This window comes from Penicillium macrosclerotiorum, assembly GCF_028827735.1.
Source record: "Penicillium macrosclerotiorum strain IBT 26536 chromosome Unknown utg000002l_segment0_segment0, whole genome shotgun sequence".
NCBI lineage: Eukaryota > Fungi > Ascomycota > Eurotiomycetes > Eurotiales > Aspergillaceae > Penicillium > Penicillium macrosclerotiorum.
In genome coordinates, this window is record NW_026643082.1 from 3067080 (window position 1) to 3081623 (window position 14544).

At 50.4% G+C, this 14544-nt stretch overlaps 7 protein-coding genes across 7 annotated transcripts; 4 read left to right on the forward strand and 3 right to left on the reverse strand.

Moving 5' to 3' along the window:
• Positions 1–229: 229 nt before the first annotated feature.
• N7462_002240 (Zn(II)2Cys6 transcription factor) lies at positions 230–2286 on the forward strand (the record flags this gene model as incomplete). The annotated part of the gene is made up of 3 exons (XM_057073966.1): positions 230–770; positions 838–1363; positions 1425–2286. 3 exons carry the CDS (start codon positions 230–232, stop codon positions 2284–2286), a joined length of 1929 nt encoding a protein of 642 aa, XP_056937607.1.
• A 1350-nt stretch (positions 2287–3636) lies between these two features.
• N7462_002241 (PDPK1 family serine/threonine-protein kinase) lies at positions 3637–6161 on the reverse strand (the record flags this gene model as incomplete). Its single annotated transcript, XM_057073967.1, has 2 exons — positions 3637–3990; positions 4050–6161. The coding sequence occupies 2 exons, from the start codon at positions 6159–6161 to the stop codon at positions 3637–3639; spliced, it is 2466 nt and encodes an 821-aa protein (XP_056937608.1).
• Positions 6162–7393: 1232 nt separating this feature from the next.
• Positions 7394–7804, forward strand: N7462_002242 (uncharacterized protein; the record flags this gene model as incomplete). The annotated part of the gene is made up of 1 exon (XM_057073968.1): positions 7394–7804. One exon carries the CDS (start codon positions 7394–7396, stop codon positions 7802–7804), a length of 411 nt encoding a protein of 136 aa, XP_056937609.1.
• A 218-nt stretch (positions 7805–8022) lies between these two features.
• On the forward strand, positions 8023–8295 carry N7462_002243 (uncharacterized protein; the record flags this gene model as incomplete). Its single annotated transcript, XM_057073969.1, has 1 exon — positions 8023–8295. The coding sequence occupies one exon, from the start codon at positions 8023–8025 to the stop codon at positions 8293–8295; it is 273 nt and encodes a 90-aa protein (XP_056937610.1).
• Positions 8296–8620: 325 nt separating this feature from the next.
• N7462_002244 (class I SAM-dependent methyltransferase) lies at positions 8621–9442 on the reverse strand (the record flags this gene model as incomplete). The annotated part of the gene is made up of 1 exon (XM_057073970.1): positions 8621–9442. The coding sequence occupies one exon, from the start codon at positions 9440–9442 to the stop codon at positions 8621–8623; it is 822 nt and encodes a 273-aa protein (XP_056937611.1).
• Positions 9443–12427: 2985 nt separating this feature from the next.
• On the forward strand, positions 12428–13438 carry N7462_002245 (uncharacterized protein; the record flags this gene model as incomplete). Its single annotated transcript, XM_057073971.1, has 1 exon — positions 12428–13438. One exon carries the CDS (start codon positions 12428–12430, stop codon positions 13436–13438), a length of 1011 nt encoding a protein of 336 aa, XP_056937612.1.
• A 439-nt stretch (positions 13439–13877) lies between these two features.
• Positions 13878–14486, reverse strand: N7462_002246 (Terpenoid synthase; the record flags this gene model as incomplete). Its single annotated transcript, XM_057073972.1, has 1 exon — positions 13878–14486. One exon carries the CDS (start codon positions 14484–14486, stop codon positions 13878–13880), a length of 609 nt encoding a protein of 202 aa, XP_056937613.1.
• Positions 14487–14544: the final 58 nt, after the last annotated feature.

Genomic DNA, 14544 nt, shown 5'->3' on the forward strand with positions numbered 1-14544 from the left:
TGACACACCGCGTCCGGGGAATCGCTTCTTCATGCTGCTTTGGAAGATCGACGTTGCTTGGCCGGCTCTTTGAATCTCTACACTCGACTGATGCAGTCTTGTGATGGCTGAGTGGCTTCCTCAATCAACCCCCATTCCTGACCGCGATGGCGAGTGACACTGCACTCTCTAAGTGGCTAGGTTTATCTTTGATTCGCAAAAATCCAGATTTCCTCTGACACACAAGATCATGACAAAGGGTTGCTATACCTGCCGACGCCGTCGCATTATCTGCGATAATGGCCAACCTACCTGCAGGAAGTGCCGCGACGCCGGAAAAGAATGCCTGGGCTATCAGAAGCCGTTGGTTTGGGTTAAAGGTGGCGTGGCCAGTCGAGGCAAGATGATGGGGCGCAGCTTCGACGACGTGATGAAACCAGAGAGTGTCTCCAAACACCAGGAATCCGCGGCACCGAACAGTCCGACAGCACCGACAGACAGCTTTGGCTTTTTTTCCGTGGCTGAATCATCCTCCGATACTAGTTCACCAAGCTCTGGCGTGCATACAAGTCCGGAGGCAGACGCTTGGGCCACAGAGGCGCCAGAGGTTGCCCCATGCGCGTTCGTGGAAGAGGACAATTCTGTGGGGTTGAATTTGCACGAAGAATCTGATCAGATGGTTGTGCATGTGCCTCGAGGCACATCCGCTGAATATATTCCGACTCCATGGGGTCTGGCAGATCCAGTGCTCAAAGATCTCGGGCAATTGTCACGGTTTTACATTTATCATTGTATGATTTGGCCTTTATATATTGATGTTTTCAGTCTCTGACACATCTGCTAACTGCGAAAATCTAGACAATCAGAGTATGACCGGTGACTTCGTGGTGTATTCCGAGTCCAACAACCCGTGGCGCAATATCATATCGCTGGTTGGCGGCTCACCTCTTCTCGCAAATGTCTTATCTGCCATGGGAGCTTTGCACTTCTCTTTGCGGTCAAATTCAGACTCGACCCAAATGCCATGGTCTTCCAATCTTCTGTCAGATGGTTCCAACTTGTCATCCGAAGAAATTGAAAGTTTTGTGACCCCAGCTGGTGCGCGACGACCGTCCTCGAAGGCTTTCCAACATTTCCTCGAATTCAAGCAACGTACGCTTCACCAATTGTCGAAAGACCTGTCGAATCCCGTCATGCAGAAAGATGACCGAACTTTGGCTGCCATCGTCGTTCTTGCTCTTCTCGATTTGATCGAGTCGGGCAGTGGGGCATGGAGTTATCACATTGAAGGTGCCAAAAAACTCCTCAGAGATCGACCAGAGAACGAGCTAGGGCAGGGCATTTTACAAGGCCTCGAAAGCTTCGCTGTTGACGGATGCTTAATGTGCGTATCTCCTCTATCACCCCTATCACCCCCAAGAAAATGTCCTCTAACCCATCCGAAGCATGGAAATCATGGGATCAACCCTCGCACGCCCCGGCGCTCTTTCCAAACCATTCTACTCCGCCGCCATGGGTCCAGCCATGCTCAAGCGCCTCGAGCAAACTTCCTGGGTCGGCTGCCCGGCCTACCTGCTTGAAGTCATCTTCTTCATTCATACTCTCTGGTACCCAGACTCCGAATTCGCCGCTGCCGCACCCCAGCCCACCTCCCTCCCCGTATCGATGCAACCCGGCCAACCTCTCTCCCTGGAGTCCTACTTCGCACTCCTCCAAGGCATTCGCGACTTCGACCCCGTTGCCTGGGCCCACGAAATGCAAGCCTTCTACTTCCTCCCCGACGTGTCCTCCCGCGCCAGCCTCGCTCGCGCCTACCAAGCCGCCGTCTACCTCTATACCAGCCGCGTGCTGTCGCGCGCACGCGAGGGCTACTCGCCTCCTTTCGCCAACGTCGCCCTGCCCTCCGACCACTCGGCCGTTGCGCATGACCTCCTCACTCAGATATGCTCCGTGCCTCACTCCGACCCGCACTTTAAATGCCTGATCTGGCCGACCTTCATCGCCGGCGCTGAATGCCGCCGCTCTTCACAGCGCGGCCTGATACTTGAGACACTCGGAGCGCTCTATCAAGCCGTCACCAGCGTCAACGTCCAGAATGCCGCATGGGTGCTGCGCCTTATGTGGCAGAAACGCGACCAGAAACGGGACGCGCGCACCGAGCACCTTCCATCTGGATATAGTGATAGCCAGACAGATGCGGGGAGTGATACATTCGGTGTTGGCCCGTGCGAAGATGACGATTACGATGATACGTTTGACTGGGTCGATCAGCTGGACGAGTCGCGCCTGGATTGGCTGTTCATTTGAATTTCTGGATTGGTGTGGGAGCGGAGTGGGGTCTTGGTGTATGTGCACGAAGCAACGAAGCAACGGATATCGGATATTTTTAGGCGCTTTCTGCCTTCCCTCTTCTCTCTTTTTTTTCTTTTTACTTGTCACGATTAATGCCTTGCATACTTGTACATAATCTGACGGAAGTTCTTAATGATTCAGGCGGAATGATTCATTGAAAGCCTGTGAATCTTCATACATATATTAGGAAATCTATTCATTGACCCTTACCGGGGAAACTAGTGTATGAATTTTGGTGTTACAAGGTAAAAATGGAGGCAATTTGACCATCCTGCAGGACTCACTGCAATTATCAGTTGCATTCAGAGAGAAAATGGACTATTCGACAAGGAGAGTAGCGGGGAGATTCCATGGACTGAAGAAAGGAAAGCAGGGTATATCAATTTTTGGGGGTAGCCAAAAGGAACATAGAGAAGCCGAATACCCACAGAGAGAGGACTGCAAAGGAGAAGGAGGTATGGATAAGAAGAGAAGAGGAGATGTGGGAGAAAAAAAATTCACAAGAAAAAAAGGATCTGGCCCGCAACGAAGGGGAAGGGAGGATGTTTTGTAGCCGCGGAGAGGTAAGAGAAAGGAAGCAAATGTAGATAGAGGGGAAAAAGCATGAGGAGCAGAAAAGAGAAAAAAGATGAAAGCAACGAAGGAAAGTTCTTATCCGGAAGTTCTTATCCGGAAGTCTTTTTGCAGAAATAGCACAGGGAAAGCGAAGTGGACACAGCGCATGAGTTCTACTGCAGCTCAACGATCCAGTCAGACAGAATTCGACATTTAGGGCAAAATCAGAAAGAAATCTGATCATCAGACAGGAAAAGAAGACAAAAAGCCTCGATAACGTTGTTGACAGTATGCTTCGGATCAAATCAAGGATATATAACGGGATAGGAAGGAGACAAAAAAAAGAATCAAAAGACCAGCAAAGAAAGGCTGGAAAAGACGAAGGCCTTGCGCAACGCAAAAGAGGAGCAAAAAAAAAAAAAAGAAAACAAGACGCATGCTCCCTTCCAGTTCTAAATGCAGAAAACATATTCCCAACACGATTAAAACACGCTCATCACGGTAAAATGCAATGGGGAGGTAGGACAACCAATATGCAGAAAACGCCCGTCCTGTCTGTGTGAGTGTTGCAGGTAGGGGGAGAGGGCCCCGGGATGATAAGGTAAAAGAAGCAGAGAGAGAGAGAGAGATGAAATGAGACAGCGAACAAATGCTGTGGTCGACATTGACAAGAGAAGGCAGATTGCTGAAATGGCGCACATAAAGCAATGAGAAGCGAGTTCGAGAGGCCAGGGGGAGAAATCAACAATATTAGAAGACAGCAGCAAGTCCATTCTTAGAATGCCGCTTGCTAAACCTCTTCTTCCCTTTTACTGAATCTGAATCGTTGCCTTGATGTTTCACCAAGTGATTGCGGCCGGAAGCAGGAACATTGCTTTCATTCTGAAGTTCTGTACTGCGATCAAGGGTATTGGCATGGCTGGAGAAGCCCGAGGAGATGTCCCGGAAAGCATCTTCGGCAGAGTAAGGGCCAGTGCTCTGTTGGGCCGAACCCATCTCACGTGCCCGGTCCAGTGCATCGAGCCATTCTTGTGTTGACACGGCCGCATTCCCGATGTTGCTTGAGGTCGGCTTGGGATCCTCGAAGACGTAATGCTTATCCCTCTAGAGACAGACTCAGGTTAGCAAATACAACACTTTTTCATTCGGACAAGTTCACGTACCGTATCCACAATCCAGGAAGAATGTCCCTTGGCGTCAGTCGTACTCCGATAGTGAGTCCCGGGAGCTAAGAGGGAAATTTCCAGCTTCGCTTTCTTCTCATCACCACCAGCCGCGGCTAGAATGATCCGCGCCGAGGATGTGACCATGACTAGACGTGAGCGTTTCTTGGTCGCCGAACCGGAGAAGAAACGAGAGAACTTCTTCGGGGCTTCGGCTTCACCATTGTTCTTCGAGGTTGGGCTATGAGATGCCGAAGAAGACAATACTACCATGTTTCCTAGCTTTAGAATGCGTTCATTGGACTTGCTCAGCACAGGCGACCACTCAATGTCGAGCTGGCTGGGTGGGGGTAGCTCAGTTACCACTCGTGGGAGGGCACGAGAGTTGTTGCTCGTCGCATTGGGCGGCGCGGTAGAGATACTTGGGGGGAAAGCATCGCCACCTTCACCATTGAGTTTGATGGGCTCACGTGGGGGCGGGACATATGCTTTCAAGCGAGGTGCCTTCTGTTTCCATAGCTCCGGACCCCACGAAATCCCATCAAAGAATTCATGGTTTTTGATGTGTTCGATTTGCAAACGTCGAGCTGGATCAAGGACCAGTAGACGCTCGACCAGATCTCGAGCAACGGCGGGAAATCCGACCGGGAATTCGTAATCCAGGGCAACGATCTTCTGGAACGTCTGGTATTCATTGCCGGCTTTGAATGGCGGGCGTCCAGCCAGAAGCTGGTAAATAATGCACCCGAAAGCCCACAGATCACTAGCCTTGCACGCGTTCTTATCGGTCAACAGTTCCGGGCTGACATATTCCGCGGTGCCGACAAAGGAGCTTGCGCGCTCCTCCTCCGGGATCTCGGTCGAGTCGAGCGGGGGGATAGAGCTCGTGCTCTCGTCCGGTCGTCGTGTTTTAAGGATCTTCGCGGTTCCGAAATCGGTGATCTTGACATACATCTGGTGATCGAGCAAGACGTTTTCCGGTTTCAAATCTCTGTGAATCACCCCGCGCTTGTGCATATAGTCTATCGTGTCCAAGATCTGGGCGCCGTAAAATCGGGTGCATTCTTCGTCAAAGGTGGTCATCCGCTTGAGGACTCCGAGTAACTCTCCTCCTTTACATAGGTCCAGCACAAAGTAAAGCGATCGTTCATCCTGGAAGGTGTAGTAGAGTCGTACAATGCCCGGGTGATCAGTCAGGCGGTTCAAAGTATCCTTCTCAATGTTGACGTATTTGACCTTCTTTTCCTTGATGATGTGTCGCTTGTCGAGGATCTTGATGGCATATTCCTTCAATGTTTGTCGATCCGTCGCAAATACCACGGTGCTGTAGGAGCCTTCGCCGAGAGTATTTCCGAAGGAGAAATCGCGCACGCCCTTCTTGATGTAGCGAGCCACGGTCTTTCCGTTGGCATCGACTTCCTGCCTCACAGCCACCGCAGCGCCACGATCCTGCCAGTCTTCACTGCTTGGGGTCGGCCCGTTTTCCATGCCGTACGGCGATCGTGACATTTGGGGCGCAGCTCCTCCGCGGGCGTGGGCACGAGATGACTGACGCATTACCGGCCCATTGGTCGGAATCTGGGCTGTCCGATAGGAGCGGTCGCTGTGCGAGTTATCCCGCGCTGGAACGCCTGCCTGCAGCGCTGCCGAACCCCCACGGGTGTCAATTAGGCGCGAATGGGAGGTCGAGGTGGAAGAGGCGCCGGAGTCGGTTCGCATGCGATAGGAGTTATCCCGAGGGAGCACGGACGAGACGGAGCCGTTGGTGTAGACGGAGGATAGGGGGCGGTTCGGGTTTGGGGGCGTGGAGTGTGGTTGGGCTGAGTACGGCTGGTAGGCAGACGCGGGTTGGGGGGCATCGGGAAACGAGTAGATGACTGACGAGCGGTTCTCGGTGGCGGGCGCATCGATCGGGGCGGGAGGGAAGGATGTTGCGTGGTCGTCCAGCGTAGGTATCGGGGGCAGGCGTGGATGTGTTGATACCGAACCGGCCGGTGGTCCGGCTGGACCCGTCGAATCCGCGGTCGCATCCTCCGACTGGAGGGGCGAGTCATCCGGATTCGCTATGCGGAGCCCGCCCAGGGACTGGGACAGGCTCAGATCTCCGTTCATGGCGACACAGCGGAGTGGTCGAGACACAGCCAGGGGGAAAAGAGAGGAAATCGGGCGCGAGGCGCAGGGGGTTGGAGGGGAGGGTTTTCGGTCGTGCAGGGGAAACGAAAGGAAGCCGACGAACTAAGACGGCGATCGTCGACACCGGGGAGGCATGATCCAGCGGTGGAGAGGAGGAGAGGAGGAGGAGGAGAGGAGGGGGAAAAGGCCAAAGAACAGGAATCGAAGAGCAGAGAGAGAACAAGAGGGGAGGGGGAGAGGACGAAAAGAGAGAGAGAGAGAGAGAAGACACGGAGGGGGGCAGAAAAGGATCAACAGGAGGTTCGTCTAAGGAGCAATTGGGCTTAGTGTCGAGGGGGGCGGAGCATGACAAGCTATTAATACTGGGGACTCGGAGACGTTGAAGCGGGCATCCAAAAACCCAAGGCCGAGAGCTCAAAGCCCCAAGCCCCAAGCCCCAAGCCCCAAGCCCAAGAATAGAGACCAAGAGCGCCGAGCAAAATGCTGGTGATTGTGAAACTAGGATCCGCGCTGCGCGTTCTCCTCTCATATTATGGTCTTATGATATGATGATGGGCGGGCGGATCAGGACTGGATTGCAATCCTCCCAGGCGTCGTCATCGGCGAAGAGGGCACAGGGAAAGGAGAAACTGGGACGAATAGCAGGATAGCAGAATAACAGGGTTCCTGCTGATTTGCCGGGTCTCCAGAACCACGATTAACCCAGGCGACATACCGGAGACCCGATCTATACAGCCTCATACATCGCGTCCATCTATACTTCGACTCTTCTAACGCCACGGTCCAGAGTCCCTTTTCTCACGATCTACTCGCCTGCTTCGGATCGAAAGGAAGAGTCATCGATCTATATCGACAGTGATTAATCGAGACTGTCTACGGGTTGACCGTCGGGATGTCCATCTGTTGACATGCCTATTGATGTCGAGATCTATATCGACCGTTCTATTCTCGACTCCGATACGACCCGGCTTGGATCCCAAATGTTCCACTGATTTACACCAGATCGACCAGCAGCCCGAGTAACGGCAATCTGAATCATTGGGGCTGGGGGATTGGGGATCGGTCTCCCATGTTCTCCCTGGAGATGATGTAGTTGGGGTTTAACATGGCACTTTCCCTCCTTCTCCGAGACTGTGCAACACTTCCCTTTCTCTCTCTCTCTTCTCCCCTCCCTCCCCCCGCCTCTCTCCAGCGATTCATTAAGGACAGTCATGATTAGACGCCCACCGACTATCATTGCCCTCGGAGAAGAGGATCTTCAAGCGCATCTGCACCGCATGTTTCTCCGGACGCTCCCCGAGAACCTGGACCGGCTGCACCTGGACGATCCCGATCAAAACCGCCCTCGGGATGCCTCTTCCTCAGAAGATCCCTATGACTTGTCCGACCAGTCAGATGGGGACCGGGCCTTCAATGCTTCTCATCGCCCTCGTGGAGGCCCATCATGCGTTGGACATGCGTCGCTGGCTGACGCGGGTTCCTCGCTCCCTGCTTCGATCAATGGTTCGACCCACCGAACTATTGACCCAAACAGGGCCCCCGCGGCTACACAGCTGATATCATCTACCCGCGCCCGAGCATCTCAGCGTCGGGATCGATCTTTATGCCCTGGCAGCGATTGACGATTCCACCCCATGAAGTTCTCTCACACCGCATTCGTCCTCCGCAGTATGGCAAAAAAGGTTGGTTTGATCGGCCTGGGGAGAGAGGAAAGATGGAGGAAGAGGCCGAGAAGGAAATGATCGTCTTGCAAGGCTAGAGGATCAGAAGTCATTGACCAGGCTTTCCCCCTCTCACAGAAAACAGTCAACGGAATCATCCGCAGGATGTTTGGACCCGGATGAACGATGAATCGCGGCTTTCCCTCCCCAATACAGCCCGCCTATCGCCCGCGGCGATTCCGAAGATGCCCATCGACACTGTCCCACTGCGGGACCTAGCCTTAGCGCCAACAGAGTCTTACGAGGCCGTCTCGGCTGGCCACAAGTCTGCACCACCTATCGCGGAATCACCCTGGGAATTTGGTGCTGTTCAACCGGATTTGATCTTTAGGGCATGTACGGATATTGTGCTCGAACCACCGATGGCTGGTCCAGGAGTGCTACAGCCATGATGAAGCCATGATGAAGCCAGCAAGTCGAGGGCTACGCGCGTTCTATGCTTGGAGAACGCCCCGTCGTCCTGATCCCTGTCATTTTATTTATACCCCAGTGATGTCTAACGGGTGGATTGCTTGTCTTTACGTGGCGGCGGTGGGTCATGCTGCAGTTGCCCATGTTCCTAGTGGCTAGTGGGACGATTGCCACATCTTTTCCTCCTTGCTTGGCTTGTTGTCATCAATCAATGTATTGGGTGGTTGAGTACGAAAACATTCATTGTTCGACCGCTCGTCTTTGATCGTGCCTTTCAATTCTTCTTTGAGGACTTGCGATTTCGTACTAAAGTGCTTCGGCGGCGATAAGCAAAAAGAACGGCCGATGCCGTTCGATACTCCATTCCGGATTCTTCTCGACATCCTCCCTCGACGGTGCCCAATCCTTAAGGCCGGTCAAGACAAACCCGTTCTCCAGCAGCAAGGAGACATATGTCTCCGTAGTTCGGTGATACTTTTTCACGCCTTCAGTCCCCAGCCAGCTGGTCACTCGCCACCCTTCTTCACTGTAGGAGTTCAATGGCCACACTGTGTCCCCCTTCACAGACGTCCAATCTGGCTCCGGGTTGACAGGCGCAGAAAAGATGGGGTGCTCGACTGAAAATACCAATCTCCCTCTCCCTGGCCCATTTCCCTTCCTCAAAGAGGCGTGAATCTGGCGAAATAGCCGCCCAAGGTCCTCGATATAGTGGAAGGTCAACGAGCTATAGACCAGATCGTACGATTCGCGCTCGGCGGCACTATCAAGAATAATGCTTCCTATGTCGTGCAACTCATAGCAGAAGTTCTCTCTAGTCTGGACCTGGTTCTCCTTCTCGTCAAGAGACTTAGCCCGTTCGATCATCTTCGCTGAAATGTCCACGCCCTTCACGAATTCGACCTTGTTCTCCCGGGCCCAGCGGACAAACCAGCCATAGCCACTCCCAAGATCAAGAACCCGGGATCCTTGCAGCCTCATTTCGTCGGAGCCTGCGGATGGATGCAATATCATATCCTGCAGAGTGGGCCATTCTGGTGCGGCGGCGAATCCGTGCTGAGAGCGTGGAAGGGTGCTGTATGCGGAAAAGAATTGAGGGTCATCGTAGATGTTCTGCGCCTGGGAGAACATGATGGCGAGGATTAACAACGTGACTTTCTAGGCACTGAAAACCTGACTATTGGAGACCTGGCAATGCCGTCTCCCATATAGACGATATTTTTATTGGGGCGGCGGAAACGATGAGCGTCCGACGTCCCGACGTCTGTGGGGTTGAACTTGCCTGATTCGGAGTCCGACTTTCACGAATTTCCCGAGGAGTCATATTATACGCTACTCTCTTCTACGATGAAGTTTAATTTTAAAGTATCCCATTGCTTCAGATGGATCTTGTTAGCAAGTATCAGAATTGTGACATGGCCAATAAAACAATGCTTTGTCTGAAAGACCAAGTATATAGATCATGTGACGCATATCAAGGCTGTTTTGGTCTCAATACGATGTTGTTATAGTATTAGTCAAGATGAGGCTGTGCAAACCGAAACATAGTCTTGGATAGCCCTGATCTATTGGTCGTCCAGCGTTGGCTTGAATAGGCACACGTTCAGGATCCCGGGCGCTCTAATTTACTATCAGATTTATGAATGTGGGTGGGTATATTTACCAGGCCGGGATAGAATTCCCTCCAATTTACCGAACTAAAGGTGCACGCCGTGGAAGATGAGTATCGTTCTCTGCCTCTCCACGAGATGACGACTCCGCTTAACGGCTCTGTCCAAATATAATAAGTGTAAGAAGGTCAACTGGCCAATGACGACATGACGCTGTGTCTCCGGTGCTGGTTGGCACGTGATGTCAAGCTTGGAATTGCTGGTCTGGTGTCAACCAAGGTGTTGCGCTGGACCACAAGGGCCTAGGCTATGCGGGCTGCAACAACCGGCCCGGAGACGCCCCCTCCCTTCCTTCTTCCCCCTTTCCACCAAGCTAACTAACTACATTTAGACTCAGTTAGGCGGGCGGGAAAAAATCGCCGAGGCCCAGAATTTGGCAGCCTCTGCTGACCCAGCGACTGACGCGGCCTGGCGGCAACCACCGTGTTACGGATTAAGATGAAGAAATTTTAAACAGTGAATCCCTATGCAAATCTATTTTTGTCCTTGGTGGCTTGATATTCTAAGTGCTCCGTAAATGCCTGATTTCGGAGATAATGATGGGTTTGCAGTATCAGACTTCGATCGATCCCAGCTCGACCTATCGTAGCCTGTTTGGTTGTCTCTCTTCATGCAAGTACCCTTCCAGGCTACCACCAGACTGATAAATATAACAGCGCGCGAGTAGAGGCAGCTTGCAAGGTAATAATAGAAAAGTGGAACCTGCAACACAGATCTGAACAGTAATGCCAAGGCATGTCTGCCCACCCCACAAATGGGCCCGGCTGAAATGCCGATCCTGTTCTGGATAAATGGACAGCGCAGTATACGAAGGTTGAGACATGCCCGGTTGAAATGAAAGACAATTAAGAAGGCTGTATTTATCTCACTCTGACATAAAAATATGAGAAACATATGCAATGCGGTGTATCCGACGATCTTGACCTGGTCAGATTCACAATCGCCGCTGGCTTTGAGGCTGACAATCTTCGCGTGACACAATCTTGCCAACTCACTATGAATAGAAGCTCCGTTGACATTAATCTAGACTCGCTTCATTCTACTTGAGACACAGATCTGGATGGCCATGGGAATGAAGACTGTTGCGTCTGGAAGGTGTCGGGGAGTCTCTCCCCGCGTACGTTGAGGACTTTGATGGAGACCAAGGTCAGATTACGGCTTTGAAATAAATCCAATGTATCTGCAATGAAGCAAGAGAGACATATTCATGAAATTTTCGATGACTTGCTCTTCAAAACGCCATTTTATAGCTTGTCTGGATTGGCTTTGTAGGATTATTATGCAGTCGGTCGGACGCGGTACTGATTCGGGGATTGATTGCGAGGATTGCATCGATCAGACCAAAGTATGAATTTCAACATAGAGCTTTTTTATGAAAATGCATATATTTACAAGCATCATCGTCATCGCAGACAGCAAGATCGCCTCACAATCAAATACAGGCGTCGCATGCAACGAATATATCATATCACCTTTGCCGTTCCCGAACCTATCTTTCAAAGAGACTTTCTGAGCTCAAACACTGTCACATACAACCATCATAATACATACAGATTTGGTTCATCAATACATACGCTTATTGCTAGGTTTCGATGTCTACTCGTTACTATCTTGATAATTTTTGCTCGCTCTGCGAGATGACCCTGCCAGCGTCTTGGCTAATCCCACGATAAATCCGACCGCTACATACGTAGCTTTCTGGTGATATCTAAGCCAAGAGACTCTTTGAATAAGGAATCTTAGCCTCTCGTTTCTAAGCTTGGTTCGTTTTACATGATGGATATTTCCTGCAACTGCTTGAACATGATTTCTGTTCTTTCAACAGGAGAAGTTATCGCCAATTTTCAACGGACAATAATCTCCAGGCCAGAACCAATTTATGCAATCATGGGTGTCAATACCCAACGAGGCTTGCTCAATATTTTTTTTGAAACTTAATATTCTTCGCTGGCTGGCGAATATGCCATTTCAAGCCGTGGGAGCCGCGATTGTATCTTCCAAATGGAGTTGCTTTCGTTGAAGCCTCTCAGCCACGGAAAAGTCTCTTGCGACCGGAAACACCCTGCGACCGGTGTGTTCAAACCGACAAAGCAGGTAGCTACCCTAGGAGCTAAGGTAAGCTCTTGTTGAAACGAAGCCGAAATGTTTATTGGACTGGTAATTCAAATGACGGGAAGGCTTCGTGGCAAATTACCACGCCGAGTCGATGACTCGTTGTCGCCATCCTACCATGGGCATCGTGCCTAAGATTTTTCTAACTCCTCAGTAAAAAAAGAAATATCTCCATCGACAGAAGTCCTTTTTAAACTGGAGAAGTACTGACTAATTGGATGACCTCAAGTGGAGCCACCGAGGGTAATGCAGGATTCTCGTCCTAGGCAAGCGCTTGTCGAGGAACCGAATCGATTCCCCAGATCATTGTCCCGACCTGTCATCCAGGGGCAGCATGGCTCTCAATGACACTGGCCTCACGCTCGGGTCGAAGATTTCCCTCCCAGTCTCCTATATCGTCGCGTCCTTTCTCTCAGTCGCCCTCTACAATGTGATCGAGTTAACGATTACTCTCTTCCTGACCTTCAAACGTCGACGCGGTCTCTATTTCTGGAGCTTCTTCGTCGCAACCTGGGGGATTGCCATTTATGCCGTCGGTTTCATTCTCAAAGACTTTGGGCTAGCAACGTCGATCTCATATTTTTACGTCACTTTAATCGTCGTGGGCTGGTGCATGATGGTCACAGGCCAGTCATTAGTCCTTTACTCCCGGCTTCACCTAGTTGTGCATAGTCGTCTCATACTCCGTTTGGTCCTTGGGATGATCATCACCAATGCGATAATACTCCATATTCCGACCATAGTGCTTTGTTATGGAGCCAACTCTCCATCATTTTCCCGCTTCGAAACACCATATTCGGTGTACGAAAAAATTCAAGTCTCAATATTTTTCGTCCAAGAAACCATCATTTCGTATATTTACATCCATGAAACACGAAAATTACTTCGTTGTGAGCGCGAATTTGTTGAGCTTAATGGCGACTCTGGCAAACGACTCCTACTTTTTTTGATTTTGATTAACGTCACGGTGATTATATTGGACATTTTCATATTGGTACTCGAGTATGTGGGCCGATATACGTCACAGACTGCAGTCAAAGGATTTATATACAGCGTGAAGTTGAAGCTGGAATTCACAATTCTGAATCGTTTGGTTGAGTTTGTCCAGAGATCACGATGCTCTGTTTCGAGTTTGGTCGATGGAAGTGGCTCTCAACATAGTTGGAATATCCGACACGAGGAACAAAGCACTGAAATTCGTCATCGTCGTTCACATTGTTCTTTTGCTGTTTTCGCTCGCAAGGTTCATCATGAGCTTGGAATATCTGCCGAGAAATATGTTCTGAAGGTTACGCACATTGTGAAGAGGAAGCAGGTTGTTGGAGCTTGTGCGGCGTCAAGCTGAGTTCTAATAATGCCCGAGACCGGGTTCTAAATATATGAAAAAGACCAACAAATTCCTTTTCAACACGAGACTGAAAAGTATTATTCCTCTAACTACAGTCAGTACCCTCGTGCCTCCACTCACCAAGAGACAAAGTTCTATTAAAGTAGGCGAAAGGCTAGGCTTCACAAGATTTACACTCTATCGCTCTTTCTCAGCGCCACAGTATGATACTAGTCTAGACCTGGTACTAGCCTTGATTTTCACTATGCTGGCACTGTTACCGGCATAAAAATACACGAGTTAGGGTAAATTATATATGACTAGAGCAGTGCGAAACGTCTTTAGAAACCAAGGCTGCAAAATAGTGGCAGCTCGCCCTAATTCCGAAAAGAACCACCAATCTGAAGTGCATAAGAAAATATATATAGTGTTGGGAAATCCGCCAAGCTGTAGGTGCTTAGCCTTGAACCTTTTGCCAGCCGTACTGTTGGTTACCACTTTCCATAATACCCATGAGATGGTAATCGAAGAGGGCAAGTGCGAATCTCAGAATTTCATGATAGTAGTCTTGTCGGACGGGCGTGTATGTTGCCATGAAAAACTCAAAGCTCTGGAAGTGATGACTGAGATTCTGGGCAAAGGCACGCGAGGCATATTTTTCACTCCACGCATTGTCTCTCATAATAACTCGAACGAGGTTCAAGTAAGCGGATCCATCATCGCGGCTCTCGAGGGACTCAAGGTCTTTGTGTAACCCGATTATATCGTGAAAGAGAGCAATGAAAATAGAGATTTGAATAAGACACGGGTCCTCCGGAAGGTAGAGTTCAACATGGGCTGGTTGAAGAAATAAAAGGAAAATCATAGAGGTACCAATAGTGAAGCCTCTTGTCCGCAAAATGTTCTGTGATGTTTCTTCCGCGCAGAAGATGTTACCTTCTTCATACTGTTTATCGAAGAAAAGGCTTAGTGTGTCGACACACAACTGGACATGCCGAGCCGAAAGCAGTTTCCTCTTAAGGGGCATAAGATCTTGGGCAAGGATTTCTTGTGCATTTATAGCCATCTGAAGTAATTCCTTAGGACAAAGTCTCTCGATTGCATCAAATCAGTGACAGGAAGCC